Source organism: Eurypyga helias, unplaced genomic scaffold, assembly GCF_000690775.1.
Source record: "Eurypyga helias isolate BGI_N326 unplaced genomic scaffold, ASM69077v1 scaffold15344, whole genome shotgun sequence".
NCBI classification, from domain to species: Eukaryota; Metazoa; Chordata; class Aves; order Eurypygiformes; family Eurypygidae; genus Eurypyga; species Eurypyga helias.
The window spans coordinates 55,975-73,533 of NW_010247023.1; the positions used below are offsets into that span (position 1 = coordinate 55,975).

At 50.3% G+C, this 17,559-nt stretch overlaps 1 protein-coding gene across 1 annotated transcript in view; it reads left to right on the forward strand.

Moving 5' to 3' along the window:
- The window catches only part of CACNA1G (calcium channel, voltage-dependent, T type, alpha 1G subunit), a 100,704-nt gene that overhangs the window by 30,202 nt on the left and 52,943 nt on the right, over positions 1-17,559 (forward strand). The window contains 8 exon segments of the mRNA XM_010150615.1: positions 4,432-4,583; positions 5,111-5,296; positions 6,453-6,567; positions 7,295-7,450; positions 12,607-12,633; positions 14,507-14,600; positions 15,159-15,343; positions 15,494-15,940. Of these exon segments, the coding sequence (XP_010148917.1) occupies positions 4,432-4,583; positions 5,111-5,296; positions 6,453-6,567; positions 7,295-7,450; positions 12,607-12,633; positions 14,507-14,600; positions 15,159-15,343; positions 15,494-15,940 (1,362 nt within the window).

The window sequence follows — 17,559 nt, forward strand, 5'->3', positions numbered from 1 at the left end:
GCCCCAAACCACCAGGCAGGGTGCAGAGAACACCCCCTCCCCGCCGCCACGGCTTGCACCCTGCCAGGCAGGGTGACGCCTGGGCAGGCGCCCGTGGCTCGCCGCCTTGGGTTGCTGCGTGGTGTTTATGAGAGATGCCACGCTGTCTGCTCCTATTTTATGTGCTGCCAGAGCTTGTCAATGTGCTGTTTGGTACATCAACAAATCGACACTATGCAAACAGAGAGCTAACAGGGAATGATTTATCCAGGACACCCCGTCTGTGTGTCCAGCAAGGCGAGGTGTCCTGGAAACAAAATTGGGTATTTACCAGAGACTTGTCAGAAGAGCTGGTGTTTCGTGCCACGGCTGAGTCGTGCTTGTATCTCGCTCTTTCTGGGTGTTGCTCGTTTAATCATAGGATGTTTTCCTTTTAATTAGTCACTGCTGCGACTGATGAGAGAATTAGCAGACTCTTCTTTTAATGGAGAAGCTGAGGCTGTGGCAGATGTGCTGTAATGGGGGTGGGGGGGCAGGAGGCTTTGTGCTGCAAAGAAACCCCAGGCTCTGCTTCTCAGCAAAATGCCGTTTCTGGGGGGATGTCCTGGAGGGGTTTGTTTTCCAGTTATATCATGTTGTAAGAGGAAGGATGCTAAGTCTCTCTGGCTGCTGCGTGGTAGCCCTTGGAGGGGAAAGCTGCTGGATTTTACTGGCTCTTTTCCTCCATGCCCGGCAAGGATTCCTGGAGCTGGTTGCGTGCCAGGAGTCAGGGACTCTCCCAGGTACATCATGTCTGGAGCTGGTCAATATTGTTTTGATTAGACAGTTATTGTCAGAAAACAGCAGTTTATCAAACTTGAAGCTGCTCATGGGAGTAGCTGCTTTCAGTGAACTGGCTTAAAAAAATATAATTTATTAAACTACATTGTCTGAGATATTTGAAATGTTCATTTGAACAGTTGGGGAACAAAAAGTTCCATGTTCTTCTTCAATCTGACTTTCATTTATGTTTTTTAATTTCAGTTGATTTACAGTACAGAACAAATGGATAAGGGAATAGGGACTGAAGCGGAGGGGAGAGCTTTCAAAATTTTGGGCACAAAGTGTTTGCCAATTCTGAAACTCTGCATTCCTGTTTGGGATGGGATGACAGTTTCAATTCTCATGGGAGAGAAAAGCCACTTTTCCTGCTGTGTTGTAATGATATCTAAGGAAAAATGTCTCAGAGGTGTTTGTGATTTCTCTAGAGCAGAAGCATCTTATAAACAGTCTTATTATCTATAGAATCATAGAAATCCCGTAGCTGGCATTCATCAGCAGCGTTTGAGTTCCCACTGCCTGGCTGTGATCCCCTTAGGCAGGATCATCTTCTCAGCCCACCTCTGTTCTGATAAACGAGTCCCAGCAGTGCCCATGGCAGGGCTCCGGGTGGGTGCCCCATGGACTGGCTGCGGCGGCGTGTCCCTTGGAAGGGACGTGATGTGGTTGCAGGGGGCTCCTGAGCTGCCCCAGGGACCCGCCAAGCAGGAGTGAGGGGCTCAGGGGAGAGCACTCCACAGTCAGCTGCAAAAATCCTCTGAGTAATTGGCATCGCCCCTTCTCAGCTGTTTAGGGATCTGTTTCCCGGAGCCAAATAATTCCTTGCATTCATTGGGTCCGGCTGCGGTGTGTTTCCAGCAGATGCTCACCTCATCCTCCCCTGGCAGAGCTCCAGGCTGTCCTGGAGACCCTCCTCTTCTCCTGGCTGGGTGGAAGAAAAGCATTCTCTTCCCCTTCAGCCCATTTTGGCCATTAACTTAGATTTTTGGATATTAATCTTCACCTCTGTTTCAGGAGATTTCACCCCTTGTTTTTATTATGGGCACCCAACATCTCAAATCTTGAAAGCAGCTTCCTGCAAGGGAAGTGGAAAAGGAGGAGCAGGGTTGGGGGCAGGGGGGTGGATGTCAAACCGCTTTTTGGGTGTGAAGCGCAGGGAGATGGATAGAGCCAGTGCTGCTGAGGATACTGGGCATCACCATGCTGCACAGGCTGACCCACAGCCCTCCTGTGCCGATGCCAGGACTATCTGGGGGTTTTCTGAGCTCGTGTTTCACGGTTTGAGGGGGGTCACAACCCTTCTGGTGGGTGCTGCCAGTCCTGGAAGAGTTACATCCATTGCCAGTTGTGCCTCCCATCCGGATGGACATATCCCAATTCCGTCTCCAACCAGAAGGTGCTCATGAACTGCAAAGGCTTGTTAATCCCAGCTATTAACAGGCATCCCTGCTGAGGCTGGTTCGTTTTCCATGTCAGCCCCTGCGGGGAAGGGATGCTGCGGCTGCGGAAGATGCTGGGTGCTGCATGCCCGTCGAGGGGCTTCCCCAGGTTGTGCCTGCGGAACTGGTTAGATTTGGCAGTGTGGTCACAGAGGGGGGAACAGAGGGTGGGAATCGGCCTTCGGGGCCCAGGTTAGAGGCGCTGATGGATGAGAAAGAAAGCTTCCAGGAACACGTTTCCTTTCCAGCAATATCGCTGCGGTAACGGTAACAGCGCAGCCTGCCTCGGCGCTGGGGCACTCATGAATGAGTTGGCATTTTTTTTGGTGACTAATGTAGACTTCCAGCTATTTGAAATTGTCCTGAGGTGCAGCTTGACATATAAGTTCTCGACCTATTTATTACTTTGTGTCTGAGAGTTCCCATAGGTGTATGATCTTAAAACCAGGCCTGCGTTTAATATCGGGAGCTGGAGCATTTGTATTTTAGCTCTAGATCAGCAAGGAGGTGATTTGGGCTGTATGTCCGATGTGTTTGTCAAACTCTAGCCAAGGGATCTGTTCCTTGGGAAAATATTTGAGGTATAGGAGGTGTTCAGCACCCTTCTTGATTTTTCTTTTTTTATTACTTTTTCTTTTCAATGCTGCTGTTCTCCCTGTTTGCTCTGCCGTCACAAGCCCCCACCGGTGTCAGGGCAAGGCCCCAGGGATTACACTACCCCACAGAGATAACATCAGGCTAATTGGGGTCCCCGTCTACCATCACACTGGGTTGGAGGAACGTGAGCTGCAAGGGCTTGGCCAGCTGTACCTGGGGACTTCCACCCTGAGAAGGAAAGAGTTAAATGCCCACAGGGATTTATTTGCCAGAAGCCTTTGGTCGCTGTAGTTTCTTGGGGCTCTGAAACACAGTTGACCGAGTGTTGACCCTGTCCCTGAGCCACCTCTTCTCCTGGCACCCGTGGGGTTGGGTTGGGTCACCTCCTGTCAAGCCCCCCAGCTTGTGCCTCAGCGTGTGCCATGGCGTGGCAGCTCCTGGTCTGTTGTAGGAAGTTTTGGCCAGCCCTGAGGGTGTTTCGTGGAAGTGGTGGGAGCAGTCAAAGGCAAATGTATTGCACATTGGTTTCTGCCCGTGGTGTAGCTGCCATGAATCTGCACATCTGGCCATAACCCACCGTGGTGTTCAGGCACCCAAAGCCGTGGGGATCTAGAAAAGTATCCGAGTGAGTTAAATGCCAAACTCCCTCTACGAGGAATAGAGCACCCCGTGTGCGTAAGGTGTTTTGTGAGCTGTGCTGATGCGACCCCGCAGGACGTGTCTTTATTTTAATGAAGCCTTTAAGTAGAAACATGCGGTGGTGGCCATGTGTTGGGGCTAAATGGGGAGAAGGGATCGGGTGTTGTAGATTCTGCTCCCGTCTTTGTCACTGACTGATCCTAAACAGACTACACCACCGGTTTTTGTCTTCTGCCATATGTTTTCCAATAATGCCCGCCCACCCGCCGGGGAAAGCACAGCGCTGGGTGTCTGCAGGCATTGTTGGGAACCCTCTGTGAAATATGCTAGAAAAACAGAAAAGGTATTAATTTAGGTCTAAAATTATGGGAAGACTGTTTCCGAGAGGGGTTTTGTACCTCTATTTTTAGATTGCCAATCTGAATTACCAGGATCAGGCTCTTCCTCAGTTGCAGTATTCGGGGCTACCTGATAATGAGTTTTTTTGAGCTATTCCAGCTATAGCACCTCAAATCTCTGCATTTGAAAATCTTAGCTTAAATATTTTGATGAGATACTAAATAAAAAGACAGGCCCTAAAAGGATATTTATGTGAAAAAATGGTCCGACTTTCCCTTCTGCATAAGGAGAATTGGTTTGGAGGCTGTGAGAGCGTGAAGGCTTGACACACGCCACTTCTCCATAAACCTCCTGAGGTGGCACTAAAGCTGCGATTAATGTGAAGTCCATATCTGGATTTACCTGCTCAATTTACGATGGGTGTATAAACCTCCGATAGTATTTTTCTTCTCTCTTCTGGGCTTTGGGTGAGCTATTACCATCTTCTTGCTACACCATTAGCGTCGGTATTCCTATACTTGTGGTATATTGGGGCTTGTGTTTCCAGGTGTAGTTTTGGATGTGCCTAAGAAATGGAGCTGTGCTGCTTAGTGTCCCTCACTTCCTCTTCTTTCCCCAGCCAGAGGAGCTTACCAACGCCCTGGAGATCAGCAACATAGTCTTCACCAGCCTCTTTGCCCTGGAGATGCTGTTGAAAGTCCTCGTTTATGGTCCTTTTGGCTACATTAAGAATCCCTATAACATCTTTGATGGGATCATTGTGGTGATTAGGTACAAACCTAGAATTTCTTGATGCATGTTTCCCCTCATTTGGTTGTTTAATTAAACAGAAAGTAATGGAGGGTGGGCATAAATACCTTCCTATAACACTTCATACTTCTCTGCTGTAAATTAATGTACTTAGACAAAATTGCTAATACATATCTTGGGGTTATTTTATGGTCGCTTTAGAGAGGCACAAGCAGAAAGCTATCAGTCCCAATGTCCTGGGGAAGTCTAGGATCCAAACGGTACAACCAGTGCCCAATTAAGTAGCTGTCTGGTTTTTTGGCATGTGCAAAGGCTGTAATTGTCCCTGTAGCTGCAGCCACTGATTTGCAGGCCTGGTTTTGACACTGTAGCAGGGCTCTGCTCTTCGCAAGCCTGGATGGCGTCCAACTCACCGGAGGCACTGGCAGTGCGTCTCTGCCCACTTTCCATGTCTCTTCTTTCTGAATTCCACCCTCCCTTTAGTTCCTCGGTGCATTTGCATTAGGCTCAGTCTTCTCATCCTACAATGACCTTTTATTCTCCCTCAGCGTGTGGGAAATAGTGGGCCAGCAAGGAGGGGGGCTCTCAGTCCTGCGGACCTTTCGGCTCATGCGAGTGTTGAAGCTGGTCCGCTTCATGCCAGCCCTCCAGCGCCAGCTCGTAGTCCTCATGAAGACCATGGACAACGTGGCCACATTCTGCATGTTGCTGATGCTCTTCATCTTCATCTTTAGGTGAGTGCTTCCACCTAAAGCGCTAGGGTTTTTGCTCTGGGTTTTTAGGTGGGATCCCATGGCGAGGTGAGGAGATGTAAGGAGTCCACACCAGGACATGGCTGAGCTGAGAAGTCCCAGAAACAGCATCACAGGCCAGTGTTGGTGGTGGCTTGCTGCCCTGACTAAATTCTCTTAACTCTGGCCAAACAAGACAATTTGCAAGTTGATTTTCAAGGAAAACCTTTCAGCTGGACAATTCCTTGATGTTAGCCCAAGACGGCAGTCCCATTACTGACGGACTAGCAGAAAGCCCTTTGCTAGAAATACTGCCAAGGAGAGGGTGATGTCCCTAAAATAAATCAGCTGTGGTGGTACTTAGGCTTTTGCATGGCCTCTTGTCCTGAGAAGTGAGGTTCTGCAGTGGAAACATTAGAGATGGTCGGGGCTACGACAAGCCCTTTTGGATTTTGGTCTAGATTTTGAGTAGAGCCTGTCTCCTTGTAACAGCCAACTTTGGTGTTCCAGTAATCCAAGGATTGGAAATGCTGAAGAAAGCCAGTCTCTTCCATGGAATAATGTCCCTTCTCCCAGTGAGACATTTCACTCCAAAACCACCATTTGCAGCCATCGTGCTTAGTAGAGCTGTAAATAATTTGATTATTCAGGTTACTAGCTGAGAGCAGGGGAAAACAAATTATTCCTTTAGTATCAATCTAAAATTAAAGGTATTCTGATTTCTTGTCAAAATTGAAGAAGTTGTTTCAGGTCCCCTGATATGTCTCGTTCAGGCATTTCACAGAAACCCTTTTTGTCTTCCTAATTCAATTTAAGCATATTTTGCTGAAAATGTGTCATTGCAGAACAGAAAGTCAAAACATTTTGTTTATAAAATGTTGAAACAAAATGTTTTGACTTGAGGAAAAAAAAAAACCCAAAGCAAAATAAAAAGAAGGAGCAGGCATACTTTTTTGTTGAAACTCCTTGGCATATTTGACCCAAATTCACAACTGGTTTGCATGATCTCGTGGCGTGTTTTGCAGTGAACAAATGATTCATCTTTAAAACAAAAAAAAAAAATAATAAAACTAATTGCCCAGGTCAAGTCAGCCCTGCCATATGATGACTGGTTTGTACTGGGGTCTCCTGTTGAGCCTCTGCTTTCCCTCCCATGCAGCATCCTGGGGATGCACCTCTTCGGCTGTAAGTTTGCTTCAGAGCGTGACGGCGACACGCTGCCCGACAGGAAGAACTTCGACTCCCTGCTCTGGGCCATCGTCACTGTTTTCCAGGTACAAAATGGAAAATGCCTGAACTCGTGTGTGTTTTGGAGCTGCAGGGGCTGGGGTTGTTTTTTCAAAGCGTCTGACGGAGCTTAGTGAAACACTTTTCCATGGAAGAGAGAGGACCCGAAACCACAATTGAAGGAACGCAGAGGTTTTCAGACAGTTTTCAAAAATAAAGGAAAAAGCTAATGAGGAGGGGCTGCCAAGACGGGAGGCTCTGGCATTTGCAGGGTATGGGGCTGGGTGGGTGAAGGTAAGTTGAGAAGGTGGAGGTGGGGAGGAGGAGATCGGGACCATTGGCAGTGATATTTTGACATGGTACGGAATGCAGTTTAAGCCCATAATTGATATGTGCAGATTTTTGTTCTAGCAGCCCTGAGCTCTGTAACTGCAGCATCTATGAAGACTTTTAGCCGCTGTGGCCAACCATAGGCAAGGTCTGACCCACGTAATGTTGCACTCCCTGACAGCTGAAGGTGTCCCTTGGTGCGGGTAGGAGTCAGGGTGGGTTTGGACAGGGTCCTCACTGATAGCAGGAGCCGTGGTTTCTTTGGTCTTGTCTCTTCACTGGCTCAGAAGGCAGCTGGGACCAGATTTGTCCTCCTCTGGTTATAACTATGGTGGGTACCCCAAAAGCTGTGCGCTTGTCTGGTACCCAGGTACGCAGCTAAGCTTGGGAAAAATGGCAAGTAATCCTCTGGTATCTCCATTTCCTGATACCCTTCCTCTGCAGATTTTGACCCAGGAAGACTGGAACAAGGTCCTTTACAACGGCATGGCGTCGACCTCCTCCTGGGCTGCTCTCTACTTCATCGCTCTCATGACGTTTGGGAATTACGTTCTCTTTAACCTCCTGGTGGCCATCCTGGTAGAGGGTTTCCAGACGGAGGTAATGTCCTCACGCTCGTGCCTTTGCTTTCTACTAAAGTTTCAGGGCTTCCAGATCCTGGAATCTGATTTCTGAGATGGACAGCAATACTCTCACCAGAGCAGCACATGAAAAAATGGGGGAAAATATGGAAAATATTAGGTCGCCTTTTTTTTTTTCCTTCTTTTTGCCTTTTTTTTTTTCTTAGCCATGGTGCAGTTTAATGCAGCGAGCCCGCTAAACGAAGGGCTTAAATGAAAAGCATTGTTAGCATTAATGCAGGAGTGGGAATTCAGCGGTGAGTCAGGCACTGCGGATGGGATCGCTGCTATGACAGAGTCTTTGAAACAGTTCTCGCCGTGTTTGTCAGCCAGATTAAAAGCCCCTTCTGAAAACTTACGCAGGCTGGTAAGAGATTAGTGACACGATTATCTTTTTGATGATACGCATTTATGGAGTTCTTCCCATTTCCAGCTCCTGCCCTTTTTAAAGTACGTGATTTCTGGTCTCTGCCAGCTGCTTCCTGGGGCTGGGAACTTCCATGAGACATCCCAGATTGCTGGAAGCTTTCATGGAGGGGCAGGGGGGTACTTAGGTTTGCACTCAACTGTTGTTTTTTTAAAATCCTGCTGCCTTCCCAACTGTCCGACTCGGAGCAAGTGAGCATGTCACCTCGTCCCCAGAGTGGGGAACCTGCAATGCCCACCCTCTCTGCAAAAATTGTCTGGCTGTCAGGAGGGGACCTTTACACCCTGCCCAGGGGGCATGGAGAGGGGGTTAATATAACCTGAAACTGCTCACTGGGGTCTGTTTGTATGGGCTGTGCTTTTACACACTAGCTCTGAGTTTTATAAGTGTTCTGGGATGACTTAATGTTATTTAAGATTTGTTGGTTGTGTATCACAATATCCTACCGCCCTATGAATAGCTGTGCACAGAACTGGTTTTATTATTATTATTATTTTCAGAGCACAGTTTAGGGTTAAATTAATGGAGCCGTACCAGGAGGTAGCAAGAAGAAATACTTTTTATTTTATGTATCGTCTCTCTCCACGTTGGTGCTTTTCTTTTTTTAATTGTTATTGTTGTAGCTGTTTCTGTCTGTAAATCCCACCCGCCATTCAGCCGAAGGGAAGGTCACTCCCAGCTTCTCCCGAGTAGCATAATATTCCCTTGTCCAAGCGAGAAGATGTAAAAAGCTCCTTGTCTGCTCGTGCTGGTGACTTCGAACCCAACCTTTGTGCAGTCCAGCAAACCGATGCTCTGAAGGGTCACCCAACCTGCCGCACCCGCTTCTTGGAGGAAAGGCTGCAGCTTTAAATGCAGCAGCCCCTTTTCCAACCCCTGGTCCTCGAGGGAGGCTGACACCTCTGGTCCTTGGCTCAGCCCGGTTTTTCCTGCTGGAGCATCCCCATTCTCGCCCGCTGGCATGCCCCCGCACACCCAGCCTGTTTCCCTGGGCACCAATTGATTCCACGCTCGCTTTGCAGCCAGCTGGTACCGTGGCATAACTCCCTGTAAATTCACGCCCTGGCTTAATGAGCTGTGATTTTATTCCAATAGCCATGTCCTTGAGGGTACATCTTCCCTGGAGTCAGGGGAACCGCCTATATTTGCTTTTGGCTGTTTTTTGCAGCAGGGCTGCCCCATCCTGCTTCTCCTCTGCTGGGGCAGTGCCAGGCTGGTCCAAGCCAGCTCCAGGGTTTCCGTGTAAGCTGCAAATGTGCTTTATGTGCAGTGCAAATCGGGGTCTAACTTCTGATTCAGGAAAGCACTGAGGCAGCCTGGAGCCAGTGATGTTCGCACCAGTATCGAGAGGCAAGTGAGGGGCTGGGATCCTGCGCAACCCCCGAATATCAAACCATCTCAGGCCAGTTCTGCCCAACCACAGCAATTCCAATGAACCCGCACAAGATTTCTATCATTTGTGACTGATTTAGTGTTATTTTGTATCTCAGGTTTGATGACATTTTAATAATAATCTCCCTTTTACGTCCTTGATATTCTGAGTTCTCCACTTTCTTCCAGTAAATTGCAATGGGATCAAGAGATCCTTCGGCTCAACCCAAGTTTTCCGCAGCAGTCAGGGAGCAAATGTCTGCTGGAGGTCGGGAGCCAGGTCTGCCCTTGCTGGTTTATGTTTATTCAGCATTGCTGGCATGTAGCTTTGCAAACAGATCTCGTTCTGGTTTTTGCTAGCTGGCACACAAAGGATCCTCTCCTAAGCAGAATTAATAGAGAGATCATCTCGCGCTGTAAACAAACCCCGGCGTCTCCCTCCTGTGATTGCACTTGACCCCTCTTCTGAGTTGGTTGGTTTGGTTTTTTTGGGTTTTTTTCCATCCTCCTTCAGATATCTGGGCTGAAACACAATCCCAGAGCCGCTGCCTTTATCTCCCTGGTCCTTGAGTGCCTTTCCTCAATCTGCAAGCACCTCGTTAATTTTAGTGCATGGCTGTGCAGCCCCCGTTGCTAGGCAGCGGATGTATATAAGCAGTTGAGAAACAAAAAGGACCTGTTCCAAACTTTAAATACGGAGCAATATATTTTGCAGGGTTGAGGTTGGGTGGTGGGGTTTTTTTTATTTCATTTTTTATTTGGTAACCTGCTTCTGTCTTGCAAGAGGCGCACGCAGGACGTTATGCAGTGTGGTTATTTTTGACTGCGCGTTCTCCGATTTAACTCAAGCCTGGCACGGAGAAGGTGAGCAGGGGACTCTGTTTGATCCAGCTGCTAATTTGAAATTGCTGCCTGACCTCTTGGGTCCCTGCCCTGGGGACTTCTCTCTGAAGCAAGCAATGACTCCTCTTTGTCAGGCATAAAGCTCCTTTCCCAAGGGACTTCCCGATACTATTATCTCCAAAGAGTATTCTTCCATTGGCAATCCTCCTGGTTTCATGTCCCCTTGTCCCCGGCCAGTCTTGCTCATGGGTTTGTTCCTACCCCTCTTCCTTCTCCAGGACCCTCCTCCAGCGCCTCCATCCTTTCCTCTGCAGGAGGATGTTACCTGCTCTCTGGATGTACCGACCTTGGAGAAATAAGGACTTTGACTTCTTCTGGGCTTCAACCAGAGGGAACAGGCCTTTCTCCAGCAGTAGGGAATATGGATGGGGTTTTTCTTGCATCCCTTACCTTTTGCAGTCCTATTGGTTTCAGTGGGATTTTCCTTGTGAGGGAAAAGTGTTTGTGTTTTCTTTCAATGGCTTTTCCATGTCTCTCTCTGTTACAACCAAAGACTTTAAATTAAGTGTCCGTTAAGTGCCCAGCAAGGCACTCTTGGCCCATCCAGGCCCCAAAGCTGATCGGTCACTCTGAAACTCTTCATCCCAGCCTAGAGGAGGATGAGTTCTGCATCCCATGTAGCAACCAGAGGAAAGATCCATTGTCCTGTAGGCAAGAAATGAAGCTGGTGGGACAATGTGTGCCCCTCCGCTGCAGTGTGTAACCTCCAGCAGCCCCACGGGATGGGACTGGGTGGGCATGGCCACGCTGCCCACAATGTGCTGAGGGGCGTTGGAAGAGCCACCCCCGAGGAAGGGGAAATGCAGCGAGGTTAAAAATGACGCGTGCTTTCTAAGTGGGTAGGGAAACGCTGACTTCTGGTGCTGTGGAGAGATGCTGAGGCCACTCGTGTGGCAAGACCCTCCCCAGGATGGGGCTGTGCCCCTCTGCCTGCAGACCCCTGCTGCGTTTGGGCATCCTGCTGATTTAAACGGGTGTCTCCAGATCCCTCCTGACCCTGGTTAGTGAACTGACGGCAGGTTCTGGTGGCTTTCCTTAAGTTAGGTATTTCACCTGGCTGTAAGAGGACTGATATTGTGTTAATCAAACATTCATTAAAAGCCTCCATTGCTGCTTAATGAAGGCGTAATAAATAAAGATCCTATTATGCAGCTGCAAAAAAAGAAAATCATGTTTTCAATAATTAGATGGTGTTTCATTAGCACAATTATCACTTAGGAGCTGAAGAAAGCTCTGTTTGAAACACTTAATTTAAAGGTAAGGCTGGTCCCTTCGAAGGGCTTCACTCCATCTGGGATCTTCCACCCCCTCCCTGTGCCGAGCAGAGTCGGAGCCCCAGCCTGGCTCTCCATCGCTGCCCTTCTCCCCTTCCCCTCTCCTTCCCTGCCTCTTCTCGTGTGTTTTTCGATTCCCCACTCAGTCCTGCTGTTGAAACTGTGAAAATTGAACCACCCCCTTCCCCTTCCTCCCCCCCCTCCCTCCCCCCGTTTCTCCTTCAGGAGATCTCCAAGCGAGAAGACGCGAGTGGGCAGTTAAGCTGTATTCAGCTGCCTGTCGACTCGTCGGGGGGACGTACCAAAAACACAGCACATCCCACCGCCCGCCGTGGTTGTCTCTCTCGTGGTGCCTGGTCACACGCCGTGGTGCTGTTCTCATTGTAGCTGTTGTTCTTTTGGGGGTTGTTTGGGTGTTTTGGGCATTGGTTTGGGTTTGGTTTTTCTTTTTTTTTTTTTTTTTTTGTCGTCCTCATTGTCAAGTCAGCCTTGATTTTAAGTCCCTTCCTTCTTTGGGGGAGCCAGGTTAATTAAGGTGGGTGCTTTGGAGCGGCTGATGTGGCTCCAGCCCCGGTTCTCGCTGATGCCTGCCCCGGGGAAGGCTTCCCGTGGGGCTGTCGCTGCCCCTGTGCAGCACGGTCACATCCCGGGGACATCCCTAGGGATGCAGAGAGTGACGCTGACTGCTCAGCACGCCTGCCAAGTGCTCCCTCCATCACGCAGGGAGCGAAGGGACCTGGAATCAAGCCTGTTTGTGGAGACGTGTGGGGGGAGCCCTGCGCTCGACAGGACAGGGTAGGACAGCAGCAGCTGTGTTGTGGTACATCCCAGAAAGGCTGGCCGGGATGCTGGGATGGCCGGCGTGTTACAGCACAGGTCAGGGTGTGGAATGGTTCCACTCAGGTCTGAGGAAGCTGTGGATCTCCGAAGTGCAGCACACGCCAAACCTTACTCTCTGCAACCTCATCTTTCTCTCTACCACTCCCTTCCCTGTCTGGCTTTTCCTTCAGCACAAAAGCCCTTTCCCATCGTATCCCAGTGTCTCAGTCCCCTTCTGTACAGGCTGGTTTAGCCGTTGTACAATCTGGTCCATCTTGACATACCCTCGTTTCCCAAAAGGATTTTAACTCCTTGTTCTCTCATAACCCCTTTTCTATCCAGAAAGGCAAACTGGGAGTGCAAGAACAGGTAACGGGCAGCAGCCCCGCTGCGAGATGCTTGCCTGCACCGTACTGAGTCTGGCTCATGGTGTTTCAGAGGGAATGCTTCCTGCCCGCCAGATGTGAGGTTTGGTGCTGGGGAGAGGGGGGTGGGAAGTCCCCACATAGCTCTGCTTTTTCATCTTGGCACGCATCTCATCATGCACCCTAAAACTTTCACTTGGGCTGTTAAAGAGCACTCCAGGAACACAAATCACATAAAATTATTCTGTTATTTACTCCCTTTTGATGACCCATTAGGGAGAATGAGTAATTCCTGGCAGGCCCACTGACAGGCTGAGCTGGGAGCCTCCGCAGGGAGCGTACCTGGAGCCAGCTGGAGCCCCTGTATGACATGGTTTTGACTCCAGTGACGTTCAGGCCAGCTCTAACTTTACTGCTCCCCCTTGCAAGGTGCATTCCTGACCTTCCCAGTCTGTGTCCTACAGGATGAACTTCCCTAAATAGCACAGAAATCCTGGATCTTCAGGAGGGGAAGTTTTGAGCCAATGCTTCACATCACACGCTCTTTTGTCTTAAAAACAAGCCTGAGAGTGTCCAGTCTGCCTGGAAAAAAGTCACCTTAACTGTTTAGTGACACTAGGAGGGGGTATTAGGGCTCATCCCTCTGGGATTTTGCTTAGCAAGAGGCACAGGGCATGGGATCTTGTGCCAGATTTTCATCTCTTCTTCCCCTCCCACACTGGGGCCCCTCTGGGTTTTTGCAGCCAACAGGTACCCGAGCACCAAACCTCCACAGCACTGGCCAGGGCTCCTGGGGACGCAGCTGAGCCTTCCTGGGGGTTTTCTGGGGCTCCTGGTCTCTCCCAGCTGAAGTGAGGGTCTGCTTGGCTTCTTTCATCCCAGCATCCTCCCTCCCTTCCCACCTCTCCTCCCCCGCAACGTGTGTTGCAACAGGGCTTGGTGCCCTTTGCCAGAGCAGTGGTTTCAGCCCTGAATCCTCCTCTTTTTGGATGGGCATCATTCTGGCGAGCACCATTGCCCGTTGGGTGTATCCTAACTATACCACACCCTAAGCGCCTTTCTGCAGTGCCAATGGAGAGTCAGCGGGGTGCGCAGGGACGTCCCTAACCGCCTCCATGTCGCAAGACCGAGGGAGAGCCCGGGCATCACGCTGCGAGCAAGGGTAAACCTCTTCTCTCTCCTCCTGAGGATGGGCCCGTGTCAAAGCGGGCAGCTCTCGCTCAGCCTCCAGCCTTCAAAACGACACAGAGAAATTGAAATCCCCAAAACGATCCAGCGTAAATCCCCAAAACTGCTTCTGTGGTGTGTCGCAGCTGGGAGGGGAACGACCACCTGGGGCAGCCGTTCTCAGGTTCTGCCACCTGGATCCTCTCCATGCTGGTGTGTCGTCCATCGACATGGGTTTGAAATTCAAGGTCCCTTGTGCCCCTCCTGAGCCCTGGATTGCTTCACCAAAGCATCACGAGGAAGAGCCACACGCAGGGATTTTTAAGCCATAGTGTATACATCAAGAGACATGAGTCGAGTCAATTTTTGTCCCACAATTGCTCATCTGATATCTGTCATTCCCCAACATCTGCCCAGTATGCAATTCCAGCAGCAAAAATTAAGCAATGGTTTGGTTTTTTTTTTTCTTCTGATCCCTTTCTGGGACTGTGTTTGGAGCCAGAGGCAGTCTGCCTTCCTGGTAGGAGGTTAATTAGTCTGTGGTATAAATATGTGCATGCGTCATTTTGTGAAAGGTGATGTTGCATCGTGGTACGAAAATCAGTGGATCCGTAGGTGTGGTGTTGGAGACGGGAATCCGTTTTTTCAGAGGGGTGTCCATGCACTGCTGCCCTTCGCCCTCCTTGCTGAAGCCCTCTGTTTTGCTCCAGGGTGATGCTTCCAAGTCTGATTCCGAAGGGGATCTCTTCCCCCACAGCCTAGAAGAGGAGGGAGGACTTAAGAAAAACTTGTCGAATCCAGCCTGTGAGTAACAACCCTGGGAGGACGGGCTTTTCCACAGAAAACTTGCTTTCCTGTGAAAACAAAGTGTCCTGAAGGAAGGAGCCCTCCTAGAGAGACTGGTGTAGTCCAAGCCAAGGCCGGCGGGCTTGTGGCCTGGGGTTGGATCATGGGATGCAGAGACATGGCATTTGGGCTGTAATCTTCCCACCGAGCCTGAGGTCTGGGCTTTCAGGATCTCTCTGCAGGGACACAAGGGAGCCAGCCACTGGGAAGGAGATGGAGGGGGCCTGGCGGGGGCTCCCAGGGTTGGAACTGGTGGGTGTTGGTTAGAGGGTTGAGGGCCAGCAGACAACACTCTGCATCTGCTCTCCTCTCCTGTTGGCACCTGATCTCATTCTTGATTTACATCTCTCTGCCGGGCTGAAGGATAGGCTCTCAGCTTCCAGAAGGATTTTTTGGCCCCCACCCTCCCGATGCTTGGAGGAGAGCCGTCCCTGTGCAGCTGCTTTGCCTGCCTGGGAGCAGGTTTGGATGTGTCCCTTGAGGTGTGACAGCTAAAAACACACTTGTGTCTTCCAGTGATGGCCCTGAGCGACCACCCGGAGCTGAAGAAGAGCCTGACCCCACCGCTGATCATCCACACTGCTGCCACGCCGATGCCCATGCCCAAGAGTGCCGTGTTTGGGGATGCGGCGCAGGGCTACGAGCCCCGCCGGGCAAGTGGCGTTTCCACGGACCCCACCGCCTACGAGCTCAAGTCCCCGGTACTGGTGTCACCTTCTCCTGCGGATGCTCAGCACGTGTCCGTTGGGCTTGCGGGGCTGTCAGTCCCCCCACCCGCCCCAGCTGGTGCAGCAGCAGCCTGGCGTGGGGCGGGTGGCACAGGGCTGATGCCCTCCCTGTCCTTCCCACAGCCCAGCGCCCGCAGCTCCCCGCACAGCCCCTGGAGTGCCAGCAGCAGCTGGAACAGCCGCCGCTCCAGCTGGAACAGCATCGGCCGGGCCCCCAGCCTCAAGCGTCGGGGTCAGAGTGGCGAGCGCAGATCCCTCCTCTCCGGAGAGGGGAAGGAGAGCTCAGAGGAAGGGGAGAGCTCAGATGAGGAGCACTCCAGCCGGGCCGGCAGCTTCAACGGCTCTTTGCCTCATCGCATGGAGTCGCTGGAAACAAAAGGCTCCTTCGACCTGCAGGATACCCTGCAGGTGCCTTCCCTGTACCGGACCAGCAGCATGCACAGCAGCCGGACCTCCACCTCCGAGCACCAGGACTGCAACGGGAAGACCTCTCCGGGTCTGCTGCTGCACCAGCTCCACCTGGATGACCCCCGACAGGACTGCGATGACTGCGATGACGAAGGCAACATGGTAAGGAAATGCCAAATGCTCATTTTGGCCTTTTTTTCCCTTGCAAAGTGATGCGTGCACCTCTCTCAGAAGCACATGGGGGGGTGTGACGCAGTGGCCTGCTGCGGGGCTGGGTATCACCGGGTTTCTGGGCTGTGGATGCCACCAGAAATGAGGTTGGAATCCTATTAAGTATTTCAGTGCAGTATCAGATGGTTTGTGATGGAGAGATCAGGGCAAAACTCCCCAGGTTCCACTAAAAGGTGCAGAGCAAAGGCTTTCTGTTGGAAATAGATGCTTTTCTTTCCTTGCTCTCTATTCAGCTTTATGCCCTCACACACAGCAGCAGCAAATTTCTGTTGGTATCAACAGGCAAGGAAAGGACAGGACTTGGTCCCTCGTTAGTCCCGTAGAGACAGTGTTAATTTCAAAGGCTTTTCATTAATTTCAGTATGAAGAGGCATCAGTCCAATAAGCATCGATCTTTCACGGGCCTAAAAAGTGCCATTTAGGTAATGTTAGCTAAAATGCAAGCACAGGGAAGGGATGAGGGTCCCTGGCCCTTTTTCCATGTGGATGCTTGCATCTTAAGGGAATAAAAGGAATTTGGCTGCTTTTCCAAGGCTTTTTGCATGGCTGACAGAGAGGTGTCCCCTGCGGCAGGACACCTGCGGGGACTGTCTTACTGGGATGTTCCCAGGACAGGTTTGGGGGAGTGTGGGGGGGTGGTTCTGCTCTTCTGAGGTTACCTCTTTGTTTCGCTCTACCTTGTTCTCGGGCTTTAAAAAGTGATGGTGTGATGTGTCATCCCCGGGGAGTAACTCTGTTGCTGTTGGTGAAGCGGATGGGTTTTGGGTAGAGCCACGTGACGGTAACCAGGGAGGTGCTGAGAACATGAAAGCTGCAGCTTGTGGATATGATTTTACTGTATTACACTGAGTTTGTTGAATGAAAATAGAATTTGGAGCATGTGAAGGGTTGCGACAGGCAACGGTGACTCCAGAGAAGGAACAGGAGGAGGAAAAAGAGTTAGTGCTGGCAGAATGGAGTCACTCAGCCGTGAACTGCCTTTAAAAAAAGCCATTATCCCATTACATCTCCAGCATGGATCCTCAGCCTGGGATTTTTACTGATTGTCTTAACCTGGTTTTTAACCTCCATAAAGTAAATTGAATTTTTAAGAAAAGCAGCAGTAATTATTTTTGGGAAAAGCACTATTAAAACTGAGCAAGAACATGTTCTTTATCACTAGTTAGGGATTTTTTTTTTTTCATGCTCTGACATCTGCTGTTTTTTCCAGCTCACCTGGTGCAAAAATCCCACAGGTCCCTTTCCCTTCTGCCAGATCAGAAGTCAGCAGCCTGCCTTGTGCTGGGCATCGTGGGATGGGACACGTCCCTCCTTTCCCATCGTGGGATGCGACATGTCCCTCCTCTCCCATCTCGTCCAGCCCCACAGCTCCAGCCAGCGCTCAGGAAAACTCTGGAATAAGATGTGTGGTTTTAGTCTTTATTATGGCGGCTGCTTTTAGCATGAACTAAATTATTATTAATTCTGTGTGCTGAGGTCTGGCCACACAGGGTTAGGCCAAAGCTCCCTCAATCCTCTTCCATGGAGTGGTCAGAAGCAAATACCTAGGG